The 25,029-nt window shown below is 37.7% G+C and overlaps 1 protein-coding gene across 6 annotated transcripts in view; it reads right to left on the reverse strand.

Annotated features, from left to right (window-relative positions):
• The window catches only part of PPM1B (protein phosphatase, Mg2+/Mn2+ dependent 1B), a 90,370-nt gene that overhangs the window by 30,141 nt on the left and 35,200 nt on the right, over positions 1-25,029 (reverse strand). For 3 of the 6 annotated variants that reach the window (XM_015433716.4, XM_005575989.5, XM_065527118.2), the window contains exons 2-3: positions 15,444-16,303; positions 7,749-7,866 (exon numbers count right to left, since the gene is read on the reverse strand). In XM_015433716.4, coding sequence (XP_015289202.1) covers positions 7,749-7,866; positions 15,444-16,289 — 964 coding nt within the window. In that variant the 5' untranslated portion in view covers positions 16,290-16,303. The remainder of the gene's footprint in view (positions 1-7,748; positions 7,867-15,443; positions 16,304-25,029) is intronic. The other 3 variants (XM_074011873.1, XM_074011872.1, XM_074011871.1) reach the window with 1 other exon arrangement.

The following is a 25,029-nucleotide window of genomic DNA, read 5'->3' on the forward strand; positions in this document are numbered from 1 at the left end:
ATAATCACTAAAAATTACGTAATAGGTGTCTCGATGAATACAGAAACAGCTATACGGAAAAATACTTCTGATCTAATATTAAAAATAATATAAAAGTTATGAATGCCATTACTAAAGGATAACAAAAGTTTAGCTGGATAAGAATTGTAAGAAAAAGGGGAGAAATTAAAAATCATTTTTACAGGTTGTTACTTACCTGAAATAGTTACATTCTATAGCATTTTTTTTTTTTGAGACAGACTTTCACTCTTGTTGCCCAGGTTGGAGTGCAATGGTGCGATCTTGGCTCACCGCAACCTCCGCCTCCTGGGTTCAAGCGATTCTCCTGCCTCAGTCTCCCAAGTAGCTGGGATTACAGGCCATGTGCCACCACGCCTGGCTAATTTTGTATTTTTAGTAGAGACAGGGTTTCTCCACGTTGGTAAGGCTGGTCTCGAACTCCCAACCTCAAGTGATCCGCCCGCCTCGGCCTCCCAAAGTGCTGGGATTACAGGCGTGAGCCACCGCACCCAGCCCAGGCCTTACTTTTAAAACAAAAAAAGGCAGTGTCTTCAGCAGCCCTTGAGATACAAAATCCAAACTGTTTTACCATGCCTCACAAGACCCTTACATTGACTTTAACATTTCCTACCAAGTAGCTAGGATTACAGGCAGGTCTAAGTTTTCTACCTTAAGTCTGTGTCTTATAGTATAAGGCTTCTCAACATCAACAGCACTGACATTTTACACCAGACAATTTTTTTGTTGTGGAGGCTGTCCTGTGCGCTGTGGAATATCAAGCAGCATCCCTGGCCTCCATTCACTAGATGCCAGTGGCACCCCCTCAGCTATGACACCAAAAATGTCTCCAGGCATTTTCACACTCCTCTACTCTAGTCCAATTTACCACTACCATGTATTAACGCTTAATTTCTAATTGGTATTTTGCCTTCTCTTTTCCCCTTTATACAATCTCTTCTCCATACAGCAACTAAGAGAGATCATTTGGAAAAAAAGAACAAATCACTCTTGTACTCAAAATCTTCCAATGAATTCCCACCACAAGTCAAATAAAGTCCAAAGTCCTCACTTTGGTCTACAGAACCCTACATGATATGCCTCCTACAAACCTCTTAATCTTCCTCTAGTTTTCTACTGGCTCATTCTAACCCAGCTACACTCACTAAGAACATTCCCTCCTAGTCTTTGCTGTTCTCATTTCCTGGAATGTTCTTCCCTCAGATATTCTCTCTCCATGCAGGTCTCTGCTCAAATGTCCTTCCTCACAGAGACATTCCTAACCAATATTCCTTGCTGCTTTCTGCTTACTCTATTTCTCTATTAAAAAAATAGGTTTTTACTAGAATACAAATTCCATGAGATTTCTTTTTCTGCTATATTCTCAGTGACACGTGTTCAATAAACACTGAGTAAATCTATATGTAGAAAGCAATCATTAAATATACAATTCACCAATTTAGGTGAACTATTTCCTGTTTATTTTAGTATTATTCCTTTCCTACCTGACCAGTCATCACTAAAAGCATATACACAGATTTACCAAGTTACCACAAAATTTAAAGTCATATTACATGATTTAAAACCCCAGAAGAAACACAATGCTCCTGAAGAACACTGCTTTATAAATAAAAAGTTACTTTTTTTTTTTTTAAGACATGTTCTTCCTCTGTGGCCCAGGCTGGAGTGCAGTGGTGCCATCACAGCTCACTGTAACACCAAACTCCTAGAACTCAAGCGATCCTCCTGTTCAGTCTTCCAGCAGCTGGAACTACAGGTGTGCACCAACATGCCCAGCTATTTTTTAAAACTTTTTTGTAGGTCTATGATGACCAGGCTGGTCCTGAACTCCTAGTCTCAAGCAATCCTTCTGTCTCGGCATCCCAAGGATTATAGGTGTAGCTACTGTGAAGTTACATTTTAAGTACCAACTTAATTTGTAGTGGCTGCCGAGCTAACAATTTTGTTTCCTGATTAATAATAACTATTTGCTACAGGCCCTAGAGATCATATAACATATTTGTTATCTCTCCTATATAATATATACTTTGGAAAGTTACAAACTATGCAAAAGAAAATTAATATTATTAACTCAAGTTAAACTGAATTGACCACACCTTTAAGAAATTAAAATGTGGCTATTACAGAAGCTAAGAGTTCATACAAGTTACAGTTTGCTGAGGACTTACATGCTAGGCACCATAATAGGTGCTTAATAAACAAAATTCTCATTTATTTTGACAAAAACTCTTTCCTTGGACCAAACCTTCAGCAAGACTCTTGAGTTCTTTCTGACTAAGAGACCTTTGGGCTCCCTCTCTGTGCTTGTAGAAACCAGGCTGACTGAGAATCCTGCTCAGTCAGTTTACTGAAAACCCCCACATACTTGGTATATGACCACTCTGGATATTTCAGCCTGGCCTGCCATCCTATCAAGTCAGTTTAGCCAGAAACCCCTTCCTTATGTTGATGCTTTCTCTTAGTAATAATTTTTCACCCACTGACACTCCCTTCCAGCACTCAGCTCCTTTGTTATAAATTCCACTTATCTTTATGGAACCCCAAGTTGAGTTTAATTGCTTTCTGTCACTGCAAGATTCTATCATAGTAGTCCCTATATCTACTGCCATGGCCCCCCTGAAAAAAATATCTGCCTTACCATCTTTAACAATTGTCATCAATAAGCTTTTTCTGCAACAATCTATTAAAAAAAAAAAAAACTCTATGGGGCCAGGTGTGGTGGCTCAAGCCTGTAATCCCAGCACTTTGGGTGACCAAGGTGGGTGGATCACAAGGTCAGGAAATCGAGACCATCCTGGCTAACACGGTGAAACCCCGTCTCTACTAAAAATACAAAAAGAAATTAGCCGGGTGTGGTGGCGGGCACCTGTAGTCCCAGCTACTTAGGAGGCTGAGGCAGGAGAATGGTGTGAACTCGGGAGGTGAAGCTTACAGTGAGCTGAGATCGCACCACTGCATTCCAGCCTGGGGGACACAGCGAGACTATGTATCAAAAAAAAAAAAAAAAAAAAAACAAAAAACAAAAAGAACCCTCTATGGTTGGTGTTTTTATCTTTAGTTTCCAATAACGTAACTGGAACCTTGAGGGGTTAAGCAAGTTGGATAAGATCACATAACAGGCAGCTGACCAAACTTGAGAGTTCTTCCTAAAATAAAAACTACCCGGTTTCTTTATGAATGAGGAAGAAGGAAACTAAGAGAATTCCTCCCATCTTCTGATAAACTATAGTCAGCAATCTACAACCCCAATGTACTACAATTTATCATTAAACATTAACTCCTATAAAAATAGCTCCTCTTAATAATATTATCAATAGGAATATGACCGTATCTGACATAATCTTCAATGTGTTCTTACATGTTTCTCACGTTTCCATCACCCTCAAAGCAGGATTCACTGAGACTCAAAAGCACTGAGACCTAAAAACAAGATTCATTTAGGGCTGAGGAAATTGTAGGCCCACAAAAAACTTTAAGCACATTGTTTAGGGTGCATAGCTAGATAGCTGTAGAGACAGAAAAGCTAAATCCCCATTCTCCAAATTTGCAAAAGACTCTCCTTGGTTTTATACTTTTAATTGTAATTATATATTAGAAATCACAGATCTTCACAGTTCAAAACTCTCACCAATTACTGTGGCCTATTATATACAAAATGACTCACAACAGGCCAAATTCAACAAGCCCATTACACCATCATCGTAAGTTATATCACTCAAATGTATTTTCTCCCCAAAAAGAAAAAAAAAAATCAAAACATAAAAGTGTTAGGAGAAAATACAGGTAACTACATAACCTTGAGTGGAAGAGCTTGGTATGATATCAAAGTTCTCCCGCAAAGAAAAGAAAAAAGACTGACAATCTAACTTTATAAAAAGTAATTTCATATCTTAAAAACAGCATATATAAAATCAAAAGGTTATATTAAGATTATGATACTTAGCTTCTCAGGGTTGAAAGTAAAAAAGAAAAGGACCTTAAGACTGAAAAATACATTCTCAATTTATCAGGGTAACCACTAAATTTTTTTTTTAACTAAATGGAATTTTTTTTTTCTTTTTTTTTTTTTTTTTCAGACAGAGTCTTGCTCTGTCTCCCAGCCTGGAGTGTGCAGTGGCACGATCTCGGCTCACTGCAAGCCCCACCTCCCAGGTTCATGCCATTCTCCTGCCTCAGCCTCCCAAGTAGCTGGGACTACAGGCACCCGCCACCACACCCGGCTAATTTCTTTTTGTATTTTTAGTAGAGACGGGGTTTCACCGTGTTAGCCAGGACGGTCTCGATCTCCTGACCTCGTGATCTGCCCTCCTTGGCCTCCCAAAGTGCTGGGATTACAGGCGTGAACCACCGTGCCCAGCCTACTAAATGGAATTTTTTAAAGAATGTGTAACTAATAAGCAAATCCTAGGATGAACTGGAATACATCTAAAAGAAGGCAAGAATGGAGGATTAAAAAAAAAAAATAGATGAAACAAGAAAGACAGCAGATTTAAACTCAAACATACCAGCAATTACATTAAAGATAAACAGACTAGCTTCTCCCTTCTCTCGTTCCTGAATAATTTTGTCCAACACCATTAGATTTGCTTAGTTAAGCAAAACAAATCTTTCAGGGAGTGGAGGGGGAAATAGTGGCCACAAATTGGTCCAGAATGGGATATTCATGGCTAACCACAGTAAGCATAGCTTTAGGATGGCTACAGGGATGGGCAATGTGGAGTGAGGAAGGCATACGCATGAAGGTTAGCCGTGATAGAAGAGAGTTATAAATATGAAAAGGGAGAAAACTACAATAAATCCTGTAATACTGTACAGTTGCGGGCAGGACAAAAAGATGCTGCAACAAGTTTTAAGAGGCTCTCATTGGCTGAAACAGTTTATAATACAATGAATAGAACAGGAATTTGTGAGTCTGTGCTCATATAAATAAACAGGTAGAAAAGAAAATTTTTCCTTGCAGTAAAATGCTAACACATATAAAAAGAATGACTGAGCCAGGCACGGTGGTTCATGCCTGTAATGCCAGCAATTTCGGAGGCCAAGGTGGGCGGATCACCTGGGCGGATCACCTGAGGTCGGAAGTTTGAGATCAGCCTGACCAGCATGGAGAAATCCCATCTCTATTAAAAATACAAAACTGGCCGGGCATCGTGGCACGTGCCTGTAATCCCAGCTACTCAGGAGGGTGAGGCAGGAGAGTCACTTGAACCTGGGAGGCGGAGGTTGCGGTGAGCTGAGATCACGCCATTGCACTCCACAGCCTGGGCAACAACAGCGAAACTCCATCTCAAAAAAAAAAAAAGAATGACTAAATCAGAAAATCACCAGTTGGCTATCATTCTTCAGGCAAAAATCACAAATGGATGCTAAAACTATCTGCTGAAATCTTAATGAGAATAGGTTATTAACAATCTCAATCTCAAAAGTATATCCCCATAGAATACTTATGAGTAAATATAACATATTTATTAAATACTTATTAGGTATAACATAATTATTAATTAAGTAACCTGAAACACAACAACCCAAGAAAGTCACAAAAGATGTTAACATTATAAATCAACATCGCATGCCTCCCTGATTGTGATGCACTGAGAACAATCTACAATCACTTCCACGGTATTCCTGCCAATGTATAACCTAAATCTTATCAAGAGGAAACATCAGCCAACCCAAGCTGCACATTCCACAAACCTGTCATCTTAAAAAATGTAAAGGTCCATAGAAATAAAAAAAAGACTACAGAACTTTTTCCATTGAGGGAGAGACTAAAGAGGCATGATAGTTAAATGCAACACACATGCTCTAGACTGCACCTGGACCTACATATGACATTACTGGGATAATCAGGGAAATTTAAATGAGATCTGTGGATTACATATTAATATTGTATCAACATTAATTCCTTAATTTTTCCCCTCCCAAGACAGAGTCTCGCTCTGTCATCCAGGTTAGAGTGCAGTGGCATGATCTCAGCTCACTGCAACCTCCGCTTTCCAGGTTCAAGCAGTTCTCCCACCTCAGCCTCCCGAGTAGCTGGGATTACAGGCACCCGTTACTAGGCCTGATTAATTTTTGTATTTTTAGTACAGATGGGATTTCACCATGTTAGCCAGCCTGGTCTCGAACTCCTGACCTCCTGATCCGCCCACCTTGGCCTCCCAAAGTGCTGGGATTACAGGTGTGAGCCACCGTGCCGGGCCAATTTCCTAATTTTTATGGATGTACTACAGTTATGTAGTGTTATGTAATCTTCGTTTTATTAAGGAGTACTGATATATCACATTTGCAACTTTCAATTGATTTGGCTCAGGAAAAAGGTAGTAACATGGGGGGGGCAGGGGAGTAAGAGGAGAGAGGGGGGAGAGGGAAGGAAGGAGGGAGAGAGAAAATGAGAATGTTATAGAAAGTATATATAGAGATGCGCCAAACGTGGTATTACATAAACAAATGAGGAATCTAGGTAAAGAATACTACATGTACATGGGAGCTCCTGTAATACTTTTGCAACTTTTCTGTATGTTTAAAATTATTAGGCTGGGTGTGGTGGCTCCCACGCCTGTAATTCCAGCAGTTTGGTAGGCCGATGTGGGAGGATCGCTTGAGTCCAGGAATTTGAGACCACCCTGGGAAACACAGTGAGCCTCATCTCTACAGAAAATAAAGAAAACTAGCCAGCTGTGGTGGCACATGCCTGTAGTTCCAGCTACTTGGGAGAGGCTGAGGTGAGAGGATCACTTGAGCCCAGGGAGTTGAGGCTGCAGTGAGCCGAGATCACGCCACTGTACTCCAGCCTTAAGCAACAAAAAGAGCAAGACCCTGTCTCAAAAAAATAAAAAAATTATTGCCAAATGAAGTTTAAAAAAATATGTAAAATAATCTTTTGAACCACTAATCTTAACTCTATCAATAAAAGGGAAAGGATACCGTAATGAATTCCAATGATAATTAAACCAGGAAGGGAGAATTAGTATTAGTGGAATTAGAGTACTTGGTTTTCATGATATTGTTAAGGGAAATTTCAGTGGATTCTCCACTTACTAGTAGAAATGTATGCAGGGAAAGAAGGAAAAAAAAAAAAAAACCAGCAAGCTCTAACCAACTACCTTCAAATTATGTTTCTCTTTGGTAGTGAAACAGACATATTTGTCTTCTCCCTGTCAATAAATCTCCACACATTGGTCCAAGATAGTAAATTTTAGACAGATGTGTTTTTTCAAGGACTTGTTTTGAAATACTTCTTTGTCCTATGTAATTTTTTTGGGGGGGGGGAGACGGAGTCTCGCTCTGTCGCCCAGGCTGGAGTGCAGTGGTATGATCTCAGCTCACTGCAACCTCCACCTCCCAGATTCAAGCAATTCTCCTGCCTGAGCCTCCTGAGTAGCTGGGACTACAGGTGCGTGCCACCATTTCCGGCTAATTTTTTGTATTTTAGTAGAGACAGGGTTTCACCATGTTAGCCAGGATGGTGTCGATCTAACCTCGTGATCTGCCCGCCTCAGCCCTCAGCCTCCCAAAGTGCTGGGATTACAGGTGTGAGCCACCGCGCCTGGCCAGGAAATTTTAAAATAATCATTTGATAAACAAAAATAATACTTTCCCTCTCTAATTTTTTTTTTTTTTCTTGAGATAGAGTCTTGCTGTGTTACCCAGGTGACAAAAGTGCTAGGATTACAGGCATGAGCTACCATGCCTGGCCTGTCTGTATTTTTAAAAAGCATCTGTCTTACCTTCAACCCGTGATTCCAAGTGCTTATCCAACTCTGAATCTTTTTTCACCGCTTCATCTGAGACCTTGGGAGCATTTGAAAAGCAAACTAGTACAATACTCATGTTATCTCGACTTCCCTGTATATTAAAGAAAAAAAAAGAAAAAAATTGTATTTCTACAGTCTATCAACTATCATTTACTTCAAAATACTTTAAGCAATTATAGTTTATTTAATCATCCAGAACGTTTATGTTCAACACATTTTTATTCCAATGAACTACTGAAAACACAACTTGAAGAAACAAGGTGTCTATATATGGGTAGATCTGTAAGTATTTTTGTATTTTTAATTCTGGTGAACTATTCTTCCCATCACCATTCCAGTCTGAGAAATGAAGATATCTTCAATACAAATTAAATCTTCTAAACTATTTCCCACTCAAAACTGTCTATTCCCAAACTGGCTTAAGTCCACAATGGATCCTCCCAAACACATATGCAAATGTTTTCCAGCTTAGCTTTTAAACTGCATCAGAGCAATGCTACGACTCTGTGAATTTAACATAGCTGAAACTTGTTATCCAGTGGAATACCCAAAATGCTAAACTGAACAATTATTATTATTTTTTGAGACAAAATTTCACTCTTGTTGCCCAGGCTGGAGCCCAATGGCACGATCTTGGCTCACTGCAACCTCTGCCTCCCGGGTTCAAGCGATTCTCCTGCCTCGGCCTCCTGAGTAGCTGGGATTACAGGCAACCACCACCATGTCCGGCTAATTTTTTTATATTTAGTAGAGATGGGGTTTCACCATGTTGACCAGGCTGGTCTTGAACTTCTGACCTCAGGTGATCCACCCACCTCAGCCTCCCAAAGTGCTGGGATTCATAGGCGTGAGTCACCACGCCCAGCCCCACAACTATTAATACAAGAAACAATTCAAAGGGCACAGCAACAGTGGACTATAACTGGACAACTGAGATCCAACTGTAGTCATATAATAACTTTTAAAGAAAAGACATCAGATTGTTGTATAGTCGCAAATAGTTTCAGAGTCTTTACAAAGTGGCTAAAATAGCTAATTTAAGGACATATTTTATTTCTCCCTTTTAACCACACCCTCACAAATTACCTGCGTTAAAAAGGAAGCACAGGCCGGGCGGGGTGGCTCACGTCTGTAATCCCAGCAATTTGGGAGGCTGAGGCGGGTGGATCACAAGGTCAGGGATTCAAGACCAGCCTGATTAACATGGTGAAACCCTGTCTCTACTAAAAATACAAAAATTATCCAGGCGTGGTGGCACACGCCTGTAATCCCAGCTATTCAGGAGGCTGAGGCAGGAGAATCACTTGAACCTGGGAGGTGGAGGTTGCAATGAGCTGAGATTGTGCCCATGTACTCCAGCCTGGGGGACAGAGTGAGTCTCCGTCTCAAAAAAAAAAAAAAAAGCAAAAAGCAAAAAACCAGGCACTGTGGCTCATGGCTGTAATCTCAGCACTTTGGGAGGCCTCGGGGAGCAGACCATTTGAACCCAAGAGTTCCAGACTAGCCTGGGCATAATGGCAAAACCTTATCTCTACAGAAAATACAAAAATTGAGCTTGGTGGCGCACACCTGTAGTCCCAGGTCCCAGCTACTCAGGAGGCTGAGGTGGAAGGATCACTTAAGCCTGGGAGGTGGAGACTGCAGTGAGCCGTGATGACACCACTACACTTTAGCCTGGGCAACAGAGCAAGACTCTGTCTCAAAAAATAAAAAAAAGAAAGCAAGCACATACTACTCTAGTACCATGAGATTGTGTGCAATAAATTAAAACTATCTTCTCATTACTTTTTCTAAAGGTATATTACTTTAACTGAGTTTCTAAGAGCAGGAACAGATGAAACTCTTCTTAGAACAATGCATTTTTTTTAAAAAACTTTTTCTGTTCACTCTAAAAAACTAAGTCAATGGAGGTGGTAGGCTATTTTGTCTGACAGTGGAGTTTGCCAAATTTGCCAACTCAAGTGAAAGAAACCAAGACCACACCCATTCTAGTATTTTCAGTTATTATGGTCAGAATCTAGGCAGGCATGGCTTGGTTCAGACTTGTGCCTTTCAGAACCTACATGACACAGCCCAAAAGACAGGTGGCCTTGAATAACTTCTGCCTTCACCTCCTAATTCAATGGGAGTAGAGTCTGAAGGCAGTGAAGGTTGGGTCTTCAGAAGACTTCAAAATAAATTAACTTGCCACAGATTGTTGTGCTTTGGAAGAAGGAACCAACAAGAGTATATTTCATTAGAGTACCGGTTATCTGGAAAACCAAGAATTTCCAAATTGGCCAAATTAATCTCATTCCTTAATGAAATCCACCAAAACTTTTATATTAGAAATACTGTATGTATTTGGTTATATGAATATACTTGTATAAATGTCATAAGGGCAGGTCAAGCAAAACTTTTTAATTAAAAATCATTTTAAAGTACACCATGGATATTCAAGAATCAAACAGCTGGACATGGTGGCTGCCTGTAATCCCAGCAGTTTGGGAGGCAGAGGCAGGAGGATCATTTGAAGCCAGGAGTTTGAGACTAGCCCGGGCAACATAGTGAGACACCCATTTCTAAAACAAAACAACAACAAAAAAGAATCAAGCATAATTACATTTTATAAAGCAATTTTATGAATAAACAGAATTAATGCCTTGCACTTTTAGAAATCTAATTTCTTTAACCCTTTTTAGTTTTGGTAACAACAACGTGAGCATTCTTGAACATTTCCTTATCTAATTTCCATTAGATTTTTGTAAGTTATAAAATACAGATACTTCTGGAAAATTAATTGAAAGAGAGTTCCGCCGGGCGCGGTGGCTCACGCCTGTAATCCCAGCACTTTGGGAGGCCGAGGCGGGCGGATCACAAGGTCAGGAGATCGAGACCACGGTGAAACCCCGTCTCTACTAAAAATACAAAAAATTAGCCGGCCGCGGTTGTGGGCGCCTGTAGTCCCAGCTACTCGGGAGGCTGAGGCAGGAGAATGGCGTGAACCCGGGAGGCTGAGCTTGCAGAGAGCCGAGATCGCGCCACTGCACTCCAGCCTGGGCGACAGAGCGAGACTCCGTCTCAAAAAAAAAAAAAAAAGAAAGAGAGTTCCAATAAGTTTATGGCTCTCCAAAGATATTTAAGGGAAATAATTTGTATTTACACCTCAGGCATGTGTGATTTCAATGATGTTGCTTCTTAGCCACCTTGCCTGGCTTACTTCTATTTCTATGGTAAAGATGGCTTTCCCCTAAACACCAAGTATGAATATGTTTCAGTAGCTGTTATACAGCAACAGAAAAGGTCCTTTCCTTTGTGCCACTCTGTTTTTTAGAGACAAATCATCCTTGTATAACCAGTATAAAGTTTTCACTAAGTCCATAAATAAAACATGGTTTTTTTTTTTTCTAAATCCAGTTTGGATAACTAAAGAAATTAGCTCTGCATATAAAAATTGATTATTTCATTACATGTTCTTTTTACTTTTTACAACAGCACAGCGGTTAACACGCTCAATAATTACAGTACTAGATCAAAGAAGTCAGTGCCCCTGCCATAAATAAGGGCACCTAAACTTAAACAGAAAATAATCTGATATAGTTTTTTGTTTGTTTTTGTTTTTTGAGACAGAGTCTCACTCTGTCGCCCAGGCTGGAGTGCAATGGCATGATCTCAGTTCAAGCAATTCTCCTGAGTTTAGAACTAAACCATTACTGAGGGGATTACATTTTCTGTTATATAAATTATTACAGAATGATATTGCCTTTGGAAAATAATAATTCCCTCAATTTTATCCAACTATGAGGTATTAGCTCATGTTTTAAAATAAATAGGCTTCTGGTAGATAGTATATAAATGAAATTTTGGAAAATCAAATAATATTTTAAAAGAACAATTTAAAAGAATACTGACTTCTATGATTTAAGAAAAACAAAGCAGATGACAAAGTAACAAGCATAGCATGATTTTTTTCAGTAAAACAGAAAAAAAGAAAATCCTATTTTATGTTTATACATTTCTATCAATAATCACAGAGAACTATTTGGAAAGATACACAGCAAACCATAAGCAGTGGTTCCCTAAGGGGGATGAGACTGGAAAGCAGAAACATCAAGGGGAATCACTTTACTTCAAACATCTTTGTATTTGTTACAAAAAAAATATTTAGTCTCAATGTTTCCCTTGGGGAAAAATTTTTCAGACTATGAAAACCGAGACAGACACACACACAGACATACACATACACACACACACATACACACACACACACACACACACACACTTCTTTGTCAGACCCTTCTGGGAAATATTGCTAACAAACATACTAAACTTGAGTCAGAAAACTAGTCTCAGCCTCAATACTCATCAAGTATATGACTTATGGATATCTTTTAATATCAAACAACCTCCATTTCCTTACTTGCAAATTGAAAAATAAAAACTTTTATTTTGTTCACCTCAGAAAGTTACTATGAGGATTAATAAGTACATATAATTTACAAGTTATGAAAAGCTATGCAAGCAGCAGTTACATATTCTATATAACCCGAAGTTAGTTGGCAGTAAACACCATAAATGCCAGCATTGGAAATAAAATGAGGGCTGCTTTCTTAGCTACCATTCTCCCCTCGAGTTAAATACCTAATTTAAATAGGATAATACCTCACCAAGCCAACACTTACAGCTTAATATTAATTGGCAACCCTGAAAAATGTTTTTTTTTTTTTTTGAGCCGGAGTCTCGCTCTGTCACCCAGGCTGGAGTGCAGTGGCGCAATCTCAGCTCACTGCAAGCTCCGCGTCCTGGGTTTACGCCATTCTCCTGCCTCAGCCTCCCGAGTAGCTGGGACTACAGGCGCCCGCCACCTCGCCCGGCTAGTTTTTTTGTATTTTTTAGTAGAGACGGGGTTTCACCGTGTTAGCCAGGATGGTCTCGATCATCTGACCTCGTGATCCGCCCGTCTCGGCCTCCCAAAGTGCTGGGATTACAGGCTTGAACCACCGCGCCCGGCCCCGAACAATTTTTTCTATTTTTTAGTGGAGACAGGGTTTCACCGTGTTAACCAGGATGGCCTCTATCTCCTGACCTCACGATCCTGACTACCTCATATGGTTGTGAAAATTACATGAGTTAAAATGTGTAAAATATTTAGAACAGCGTTTGGCTTACAGAAAACAACAATTTACTAATACTATCATGATTATGATTATGATAACCTCCCACGATTTAATGAGTTAAGATGAAAGTACTTATAAATTATGAAGGTATGACAAGTGATGGAAATGTTAGAAAGAACTAAGACTTCATTTAAATCTCTTATCAGGGAAACATCTACTTATTAATGTTTCCGCTCCTCTTAAAGCAGGTAACTACTGAGCAATCGCTAAGTGCTTTCCATGAATTTTTAACTTACAATTTTTCTGAATAAATTCAAAGTAATTATATTTGATCTTATTGCTAACCCTTGCTTTTACAATACAAATAAATGGAAAGACAAAATTATGAAGTTAAACAGAAATGAAGGTTGTCATAAGTAACTTTCAATAGTTCAAAAATAATTTTAAGTCTGTTGTGTTTCAACTCAAACCTCCAAACTGATTTCAATTTGAATGCAGCTCCATTAGAAGGAACTATGATGGTCAGCTTCCATTAACACTGAATGAATCATGGGCCCCAACCTCTTGTCTGTTATTATCATTCCTCATTTCTGAGATTCTAGGATGCCATCTAGAATCTTTTAACATCATCAACATGACCATTTAATCACTCTAAATTGATAAAAGCTATCAAGTGAAGATATACCACCAGAAATATTTAAACCTCATTCAAAAGGGTTGAGTCAAAATTCTCAAAAACTAGCATCCTTTCAATGGATAAGAGTTAATCTACTAATACAAACTTCTTTCCTTAGTCCAAATTACAGACCTAATAGATTTTTTGGCTATTCCCTCACAACCACATTCTTTCAATAAAATACTATGCAGTCAAGAAAAATTATACAGATCAATACTTATAGGCATGGAGATCTCTCTACAATATATTGTTGGAAAAGGCAGGCTGTAGAATAACAAGTATAATCACCTCGGTTTTATAAAAATACACACACTCACAGGCAGGCAGAAAAGACTGGAAAGATATACACCGCAGCAATCAAAGTAGCTGACTTAGGTGAATGGCAAAATTTTGAGTGTTTGTTTATATTTTTTGTATCATCTGGATTTTTTTCCCAATAATAAGTATAGACTTTTTATATATATATAATTGGGGAAAACGCTGTTTTCATCAGTTAGGCAACAAACATACGCCTATGCTTGTCTCAAAAATCTACAGGTCAGAATCGCTTCATTTAGATTTCAAAGACAAATATATTAATTTTAGACCCACTTACTATTTGATCACCAACAACCATCGATACTTCTTTACTTAACTCATCCAGAAGTAAAAAGATACAGTGTGTTAAAAATAAAATCAGAGGAGCTAGAGGTACCATCATTAAAATTCTTTCAGAAAAAGGCTGTCCACTGACAAGAACAGCTTTTAAATTTTTTGTTTTTGAAACTGTCTCTTTCCATTCTATTAAAAATAAATCGGTATTTAACCAAAATCTGGGCATTTCCAGAGACCCAGAGATCCTTTCTGAAAAACTGTCTGGTTATGCCCTTACCTTCCACAGTAAATTTTGGAGTAGGGAGATAGAATGGTTCTAATCTAGACAGAATAAATAAGTCAAATCCTTTATTTATTTCATATAACTAAAGGTCAGTTTTATCTTGGTATCTTTTGTTAGAGAATACTTACTCCAGACACTCTGGCCAGATAACTCAAATTTTAATTGAATTATATATAGATGCTGTCAAAAACCCACTTGAAACAACTGAGTATTTTAAAGACATTCAAAGGACTGCCAATTATCTATTACTCTGGACTTTTTTTCTATTACTGTATCAAGCAAATGATTCATAGAAAATTACAAATCTAAATAAACTTCAGTGTTCCACAGGAATTTTTCACAAGATTACACTTTATATGAGCCTTTGGTTTTTAATCAGAAATAATACAAACATCTATATGAAAAGAATTTTGTCTTCTACAAAAGATAGTATCCATCAAGTCATGTATTACTTAGAGAGCCACATGTAAATCCTTTTTAGATTGTACTGCCAGGTAAGAGCTGCTTTTAGAAGACAATGAGAAATATACAACCCATATTTTAATTTCAGTTTTTGTCTTCACCGCTAGAAGACTCAGAACTAAATTTTATATAGGCTAGGCATCTAGTACATCTGCCAATATTTTACATGGCTCTTGATCTTTTAGTAATATCTAGTACAGAATTCTACTATATACATATTTTATCAAGCTGCTTCATAATCAGGCGTAAGATGGTTACTGCCAATGTCAAGAAACAGTCACAATTCTGTGTAAATGCTTCTGCTACAGCAACAAGCCATAAAGTACTTAAATGACAACAAATGCCTCAAATTTATGAAGCTTAATTTTCAAATTAGAAGGTTGGGACAGACAGGGATGGCAAAGAAAACAATGGTTTCACTTCTGGTAAAGACAGTATTTCAAAACATACAGCTTCTATGAAAATATTAAGTTTTAAAATTTTAAGTTTGCTTAACTTTACCCACCGTACCTTTTCAAAATTAACATGTTATTTTAATGACAAAAAAATTTACATACCTTATGTAAACAAGTGTCCACTACCCAATTGCACACATTTTCCAGGTCATCAGATACCTCAAGCCTAGATTTAACAAATTCACAGAGTTCCTCATTACTCATAACATCCCAGATCCCATCACAAGCCAAGATGATAAATTCATCCTCTTCTGCTCTTAAAATTTCATAAACCTCAGGCTCTGGAGAAACAAGTTGTTCTGTCGGGCCCTTGCCATCAACACACTTGTAATCATAGTCCCCCAGAGCACGAGACACTGCTAATGAACCATTAACACGCTGTATCATCACGCTGCCTCCTGCATTTTGGATTCGCTCCTTTTCCCTTGGATTGCAAGGTTTGTGATCCTGGGTAGAAAAGCAGACTTGTCCATTCCTATACAGAACAGCACGTGAATCACCACAGTTGATAAAGTAGATATGCTTAGGTGAAATCATAACTCCCACTGCAGTTGAACCACTCCTGTCCATCCCATTTCTGAGGTCTGAAAAGTTACGCATGTATTCATCAATTTTCAAAAATCCAGTTCTGATACCATTCTTAACATTTTCCACTGAAAGCTCAAGAGCAGATCCTGATTTTCCAGCTGCCCTAAAGTCTTCGTTAGTAGTGATGTGTTCTAATAAATGTGTTGAGCAGTAATTTGCCACTCGGGATCCAGCATGACCATCATAAACTGCAAAAAATGACCAGTCTTCCAAGCCGTGAGGAATACCTACAACAGCTGTGTGTGCATCTTCCATTTCCACTCTCCATCCTTGCATGCTGCTCAGGCCATAACGTAAACCATTCCCAGCACCATGAGCATTATGTTTTTCAGTTTTGGGTTTATCCAAAAATGCACCCATGTTTAGCAATAAATCTGGAAAAAAAAATGCAGGTGTTAAATGTTTAAATTTGACAGAAAGTGTATCTACAATATTCCCTCTATAGTCTAGTAACTCCTATCTCGATTTTTTTTAGTATTATTCTAATTTACAGGAACAACAGCAAAAGCCCAACAAATTTCCTCCCCTACATCCTACAGAACAGTGGTTTCTCAGCCCTAGCACATAAGAATAATCAGACTAATTAAATCAGAAACCCTAGGGACGGGACACAGGTATCATCTTTTAAAAGCCTCTCTGGTGACTTGTATGTGCAGCCACGTTGAGACCGCTGTTCTAGGAGAAAGGAAAAACAAGAAATAAAACTTTGTTAATAATTTTCTTCTGATTTAATTTACAAGGTGAGTCCAGGGTTCGACATGTAAGTTTATAGAACACTGGACAATGAGAATATTCAAAACAGTGAGTCATCTTGTTCAATAAATCAAGGTAAAAAGATATGCTAATATATTTTAGAAGACGTTCAAAAGCAAGTATTGAAATCAAGATTTCTCCTCCCAGTGAACCTGAAGACAACCTCAAAATTCAATTAAAACATAAAAATCTCCATTCTACACACATTTGGTTTTACCACTTTTACTATGTATCTACAAAACTGAAAACCATATCATTACTTGGATTCTGTTAAAAACATACCTTTAACATGGTGCTAAAAAATGACTTCACATTGCTGAACTTATAATCCATGAAGTAGCTACCCAGTGTTGACTGACAAAGACTTAAAATCTTCAGAACTGGAAAGTACTACTATGCATCACCCTCTCCCCACCTACCCAACTTTACTATTTTATTGAATAAAGCTTTCTCAATTTCAAATGACTTAGACTAGAGTAATGGTTCCCAAAAGTATGCAAAAAAATTATCTGGTATGTTTTCTACATACAATGCTGACCCTACACTCTAACTAGGTGACCTTGGGCAAATTTCTTAGTCACCTGTACCTATACCTCATAGGGATGCTGTGAAGAATGAGTCAATGTAAAGTGCTTAAAACAGCACTTAAAACACAATAAACACCATAAAATGTTTGCTCTTATGGCTGCTCAAAATGCAGACTCCATAGCCCTATTCCCACACCTAAGGATTATTTTCAATAGATCTTAGATGGAATCATCAAAAAAGCATGCTGGTGATTTAAGGTTTTGAGAGACACTGGTCTACATCAATTTACCTCCATCCAGTTCTAGGTATCTTTGTGAGATTTTTTCCAGGTATGATCATTACTGAACTTTAAAATAAAATTACATATCCCCATTTTAAAAAATCTGATGAACCACTCAATGTATATATGTAAATATTTATAAGTTATATATCAGTTTTATAATTTTCCTGGGTTATATATAATACTGTATTAATAAATTACAAATGTATTTATTGAAAAGGAGTCCTGAAAGGATAAGATTAAAATCATGTAAAAATTATTTTTCATTCTATCAGCAGAATGTCGCATTTTGTACTGAGAGCAATGTAACAGAATATGCTTGATTACTTTTGAATGTGCTGGTTTAATTCTCTGTGATACAAAGATTTTAAAGCCTAGATCTAAGTACATTTTTATATGCTTGCTTGTATAGGCTATTTCATCTGAAAAGACAACTTTAAAAGATACTTAAATGAAAATGAAACAGAATTGTTGGCTGTATTTATTAAGTCACTTTTCTTTCTTTTTTTCTTGGTGGGGGTGGAGTCTCGCTCTGTCGAGTGATGTCATCTCACTGCAACCTCTGCCTCTCAGGTTCACAAGCGATTCTCCTGCTTCAGCCACCCAAGTGGTTGGGACTACAGGCAAATGCCACCATACCCGGCTTTTTTTTTTTTTTTTTTTTTTTTTGAGATCTACAGATCTACAGGCACATGCCACCAAATCCAGCTCTTTTTTTTTTTTTTTTTTTTTTTTTTGAGATGGAATCTCGCTCTATCACCCAGGCTGGAGTGCAGTGGTGAGATCTTGGCTCCCTGCGACCTCCACTTCCCGGGTTCCAGTGATTCTCCTGCCTCAGCCTCCCAAGTAGCTGGGACTACAGGCATCCGCTGCCACGCCCAGCTGATTTTTGTATTTTCAGTAGAGATGGGGTTTCACCATATTTGCCAGGCTGGTCTCAAACTCCTGACCTTGTGATCCACCTGCCTCAGTGCCGGGATTACAGGCATGAGCCACCACACCTGGCCAAATTCATTTTTGTATTTTTTAATAGAGAAGGGGTTTCACCATGTTGCCCAGGCTGGTCTCAAACCCCTGACCCCCAGTGATCTGCCTGCCTCAGCCTCCCAAAGTGCTGGGATTACAGGCGTGAGCCATTGTGCCCAGCCTTAAATCACTTTTCAATCCCATCTATCAATTATGGAAAAAAGTTTTGTTGCAGTTTTCATCTTTCCTGATGCTTCTGCAATTAAGGTACTGCTCTTTTACACTTTAACAAGCAGGTTCAAAATCCACAAGAACTCTTCATTCAGAAGTTTTTTTAAAAGTTTAGAAATTTCAATTTCCAAATTTGTTTTTCATCTGGGGAGGGATAGCATTAGGAGAAATACCTAATGTAGGTGACGGGTTGATGGGTGCAGCAAACCACCATGGCATGTGTATACCTATGTAACAAAACTGCACATTCTGTACATGTACCCTAGAACTTTTAAACATTTTTTTAAAATAAAATAAAGGAGATAAGGAAGGTGGGGTCTTCAATAGAAAGCTATTAGGGTCTCTAAGAATGGGAGGGAGCCTGGAAGGCCAACTGGAAAACCATCAGGAAACAAAAGAGCCCCTGAGGCTAGGCTGCAAAACCGAATGAAGGTTACACCAACAATGGCTTTGCTTACCTACTGCTCATCTTTGTAAAGACTCCTACACTTGGTTTTCTCTCTGAAAGTCACTTGCTCAAGACGCAGAGTCCTGGGAAGTGCTGGGAACGGGCACCTAATTGACTAAGCATATGTCACCAGCACACCTTCTGGCTGAATCACTAATTCCATTATTTTGCAAATTGGTAATTTTTTTTTTAAAAGTTCCACATTGATCTCATTTTAAATCTGGGGTTGTCCCATAATGATTTTATTTTTTAAATATTATAAACTATCACACATGTAAGAGTTTAATGTGTTTATATAGTTAAGGAGAAATAAAACAAACATGCATCCAACCACACTGTTTAAGAACTAGAACATTATAAAGCCTACTACTTAGCCTCTCTCTCCAATCATACCCCTCTCTGTCCCAAGGTGGTCACAATCCTGAATTTTGTAATTAGTATCCCTTGTAGTTTAACTATATTAATGTGTGGTTGTTCTGTTTTATAGATTTGGCACTTTTCAATGATACAAAGTGCAGTATGTACTATTATGTTAATATTTATTTTTCCTGGGCAACATTGTATTTCTGAGATTCATCTACATTGATGCAGAGTTGTAGCTCATTCACTGTATTCCCTTGTACGTGCGTATCATCCATTCTACTATCAATTAACATTCAAGATATTTCTCATTTTTTCTTTAATGTACAATGCTCTTTTGAACAACCTTGGTGCAAACGTATGAGTGTTCCCAGACAATATAATGCAAATTTGACAGTGTAATAAAGATTATCTTTTTTCCACCAACAAAAATCATGAAATCATTAAATCATTTCCAAACATTTATTTCACAAATGCCCTCTACTATACTACTTTCTTTAAAACAATTACTTGCTTAGTAAGTAATCTTGAGTGTAAAGATTAAGAAAGAGAATGTGTTGGTGGGGGTTGTCGTGTGTACGTGTAATGGGGGTAAGTGAAAGAACCTACTTCTCACCTTCCAAAATGGGAGATCAATAGATAATTCCCAGAATTGAAAAATCAAAAAGCAGTACCAGAAGCACATTATTTAGAGATACGAAGATAAATTCCAAAAGAATCAGATGTTAAGGGTTCAAAATAGGCCGGGCGCGGTGGCTCACGCCTGTAATCCCAGCACTTTGGGAGGCCGAGGCAGGCAGATCATGAGGTCAGGAGATTGAGACCATCCTGGATAACACGGTGAAAACCCGTCTCTACTAAAAATACAAAAACAAAATTAGCCGGGAGTGGTGACAGGCAACTGTAGTCCCAGCTACTCGGGAGGCTGAGGCGCCAGAATGGCATGAACCTGGGAGGCGGAGCTTGAAGTGAGCCAAGGTCACACCACTGAACTCCAACTTGGGCAACAGAGTGAGACTCCATAACAAAAAAAAGAAAAAAGTTCAAAATGGTTGTTTCAGAAGAAAGTTCTCCAAGAAGAAGAGTGCAGAAACCACCAAGTCTTGTAGAATCATTTAGTTAAATTATGAAAATGTATATTTTAGTTTAAAAAAAAAAAAAACTAAATTTTTAAAAAGCATAAAGTAAAACAATATCCCAGTAACTCCAATTTGGTTATATTAATGTATGCAATTATCACATGTCCCCTGAAAATATACACATCTAACATTTATCAATAAAAATAAACAAAACAGTCCTATAAATAAGCAAACAGCAAACATGACACAAAAATGAACCAAAAAAAAAAAAAAAAACCCTCACAAATGCATCTTAAATTATGCCCAACCTTACATTAATAAGAGAAATGACAATTAAGACTATACCAAAATATCACTTTTCATGTATCAGACTGACAAAGATCAAAGGCTTGGTAATCATTCTCCTGGTGATGTTATATAGAAACATACTAACATTGCTGATAACAACAGACTGGCAGAATCTCAGTGGAAAGCTAAATTAATTTAATAAAAATCTATCAAAATTACATTTGCACATATCACTTAACAAAATTCTAAAAATGTGCCCACAGGTTTACTCCTGTCTGTACAAACTAACTATTCACTGCAGTGCTGTTAGCAAAAGTAAACATATCAAACAATATTTGTATTACTCACTTGGGAACTGATTAATAGGATGTTATGATACCTATTTAACATAAAACATCATATGCTACAATTTGTAGAATATATATATATATATACACACCCACACACACTTGTTTATTTATATGTGTGTACATATTTGTATTCCTTCTCTGGAATTAATCCACAACTAGAAATTTTGAAGAAAAGAAGGCTATAAGAGACAGGAGTGAAAGAGATACCCTTCCATTATATACAATTTTGTACCTTTCCATTTTAAACTGTGAATGTAAGATCATTTAGTGAATATTATTTCAACTAGGAAAATTGCTTCAGTGAATCTTTTTTTAGCAATCAGAAGCTACAATCTATAAAAATCTAAAGAATTATATCAAAATCATATATCAATATATCAATGCCCCAATTTTTTTTTTTTTTCTGCAAACAAATCAAAGAAACGATCACTCACACTGGAACAGTGAATGAGCCATTAAGACTCAGCATATACTTCCTGTTTTTAAAAATGAATATCATTTCCTTGAAGTAAATTCATCGGTGAACTCTACTTAAAAACATAATAAATAAAACACATGAATTCTACACTCAAGGCAGAATAAGAACTGGGATGCAATGGCCTCTGTTAAGTCAGCATCAAACTTTAATAAAGCATATAAAAGAGATGTATATTATCATAGTCACTGAGGGAAAAGTTCCTTTCTGGAAAAAATGTAGAACAAGACTAAATATTTAATGCTGCTAAAGCATCAAATTCTTCCTAACTGAATTGCAATTCTGTAAGAGATGAAGTGAACAAATTTCTTGTGATAAATTTTATAACTTTATAGAAATAGGATTAATGACACTTCCCTAGACAACAATATAAATGCTACAGTTTGAAGTATAATAGCAAAAAATCCAACATGTCTAATAATTGAAGACATTTCTTCAATCTAAGACACTGCAGTATGAGCATACTTCAAAGAGCCTTGATACAAATGTGTTATTGGAGATTCTTATGTAGCAACATACAGTTACAGGAAAACACAAAACAAAGTTTCCTTATGGGTAACATGTAGACTCAAGATTACCCTTGCCAAAACTCCAGAAACAATAAAAGCTAACATTTACAGTCTCTTTACTGTAACCAGGCACTGGAACCTACATTAACTTCATGTGCATCAATTCATTTGCAACAATATTCAAAGGTTTATTACTGTCCTCATGTTATAGATGAAGGCACTGAGTCACAGAAAGGCTAAGCAACTTGTCTGAGTAGGTAGCAGAGCTGTTCTAACGCAGGCTGTCTGGCTCCGGAGGTGATGCACTTAACCACCACCAACACACACAAGGGTAAATATTAAAAGTATGCCAGCCTTTTTCCTCCAGAGTTGAGACAAATCTCTGTTTCTTCACTTGAACAAATATATATGTATTTATAGGTAAGAGCTTTGATTCTGCTTTCTTTTACATACACTATGTATTTCATTAGCAAATTCTGTCAATTTTACCTCCAAATATAGCCCTAATTGGTCCACATCTCTCAATCAGTAGCTGCACCATTTCAGTCAAAGTTGCTATGATCTACTACAATAACCTCTTTAACTTTAGCCTCTCTATTCATTCTCTAGAGTGACCTTTCTTAAGCATAATGGAATCATGTCTCCAGACATCCCAATGAATTTAGAAGAAAATTCAAACTTAGTACATCTATCTCTCTATGATCTGACCCCTGCTTAGTTCTTCAACCTTACTTCCTGTAACTCTTCAGTTACCATTTACTGTTCTCTAGCCACAGTGGCCCTTCTATTCCCCCAATATACCGAACTTGTTTCCCATATCTAGACCCTTGGATTTGCTCTATTCTTCCTAGAATCACTCTCATCCCTCCACCTCCAGAGCTGCATGGCTAGCTCCTTCCTGACATTTAGATCTCAGCCCCAATGTCAACTCAGAGAAACCTTCCAGACTATTCTCCCAACACCATCACATCTCATTTTCCTGTTTTTATTTTGCTCATAACTTGCTGAAATTGTTTTTCATCAAATTCTTTGCTTTTATACCCTGATCAGAATGTAGGCTCTATGAGAAGAAGAAGGGCATCTGTCTTGTTCATTATCATATTAACAAAATTACCATGGCACTTAGTAGGCACTCCATAAATATTTGTGGAATAAACAAATAAGTGAACAAATGAGCATCAAATGAAATATCCATTTTACTATAAAAAAATACACATTCACTACCACTCACATTGCAGAGGCCCACTAGAAGATGAGTAAACCAAGGTTACCAACTCAAGCTCATTAAAGCTGGAAAATATAAACACTTCAGTCTAAATTAATATAAGCTCCCTGAACTGCCAAACATATAAAGCACCATATTCAGTTCTGAGAATCACATTTTAACTGACATTGACAAAACTAAAATATATCCTAAAGCAGAACAATGAGAAGAGCATAAAGTTCAAAAAACACATTCTATAAATAAGGTTTGAAGACGCTGGGACTGCTTAGAATAGAGGTGGTATTAAGTCCTAACAGGGCTGATAGTGAACGCTGAATTCTTCTAAAAGAAGAAAATGACTTATTCATTTGTTCCAGAAGGCAGATCTAGAACAATGGATAAAAGGCATATTTGCTACATTAAGCAAAAGGCATAAAATATGCTACATTAAAAATGAGTTATCTAGTTAACGTTAAAGACGTGTTTTAAGAAGATTATTTATTAGGGATACTGAAAGAAGGGGTATAATCAAGCCCAAAACTGGAGTATAGTTGTCCTTCAATCACTCAACATCTTAAAACTTACATGCTGATTCTCCACCTGACCTCACGAAGGATTAAAAAAAAAAAATGGCCAGATGTGGTGGCTCATGCCTGTAATCCCAGCATTTTGGGAGGCTGAAGTGTGAGGACCACTTGAATCCAGGTATTCAAGACCCACCTGGGCAACGTAGGAAGACTCTGTCTCTACAAAAAAAAAATTTAATTTTGGCTAGGCATGGTGGCTTGGGCCTGTAGTCCCAGCTGTTTGGGAGGCTGAGGTGGGAGGAACTCTTGGGCCCAGGAGATCAAGGCTGCAGTGAGCCGTGATTGCACCACTGCACACAGCCTGGACCACAGAGCAAGACCCTGTCTCAAAAAAAAAAAAAAAAAAAAGCAAAACCCATGATACCTCTATATCAAAGCATATCTATTGTTTATAAATACATGGAAACCAAGATGCATCACCTTGGTATCTACTGCATCATAAAAGCAACAGTGCCCTTTACAAGCTAAAGTTAGAACAGAGCTGAAAAAAAGAACAAATGAACAAAGAGAGGATGGATAAGGAGTACAAAATAGAAATTTCAATCCCCCACTAAAATGATGGATTATCGTTAATACTACTTACAAAAAATACGTTGTATTTGGTAACACAAAGCAGTTATTAATAATACAAAGAAAAACAAAAATATTTGTACTCTTATTTTAAAATATAAAATCTGCACACAGAAAATATACAAAAACCAAAATGGTTGCTGTGAGACTGAGGATGTTATGGAAGTTTACACACTCAGTAATATTATCTTTAATTTGCTCTGTGTCAATAATTGTTAAAGTTGATTGATAGGTACACAGAGGTTCAGTATATATTATTTCCACCTTTATGTATGTCTGACATTTTCCATAACAATTTTTTTTATGGAGTCTCGCTCTGTCACCCACGCTGGAGTGCAGTGGCACAATCTCCGCTCACTGTAACCTTCACCTCCCGGGTTGATGTCATTCATTCTCCTGCCTCAGCCTCCTCAGTAGCTGGGATTACAGGAACTTGCCACCACACCCGGCTAATTTTTTGTATTTTTAGTAG

Source organism: Macaca fascicularis, chromosome 13 (assembly GCF_037993035.2).
Source record: "Macaca fascicularis isolate 582-1 chromosome 13, T2T-MFA8v1.1".
Lineage (NCBI taxonomy): Eukaryota > Metazoa > Chordata > Mammalia > Primates > Cercopithecidae > Macaca > Macaca fascicularis.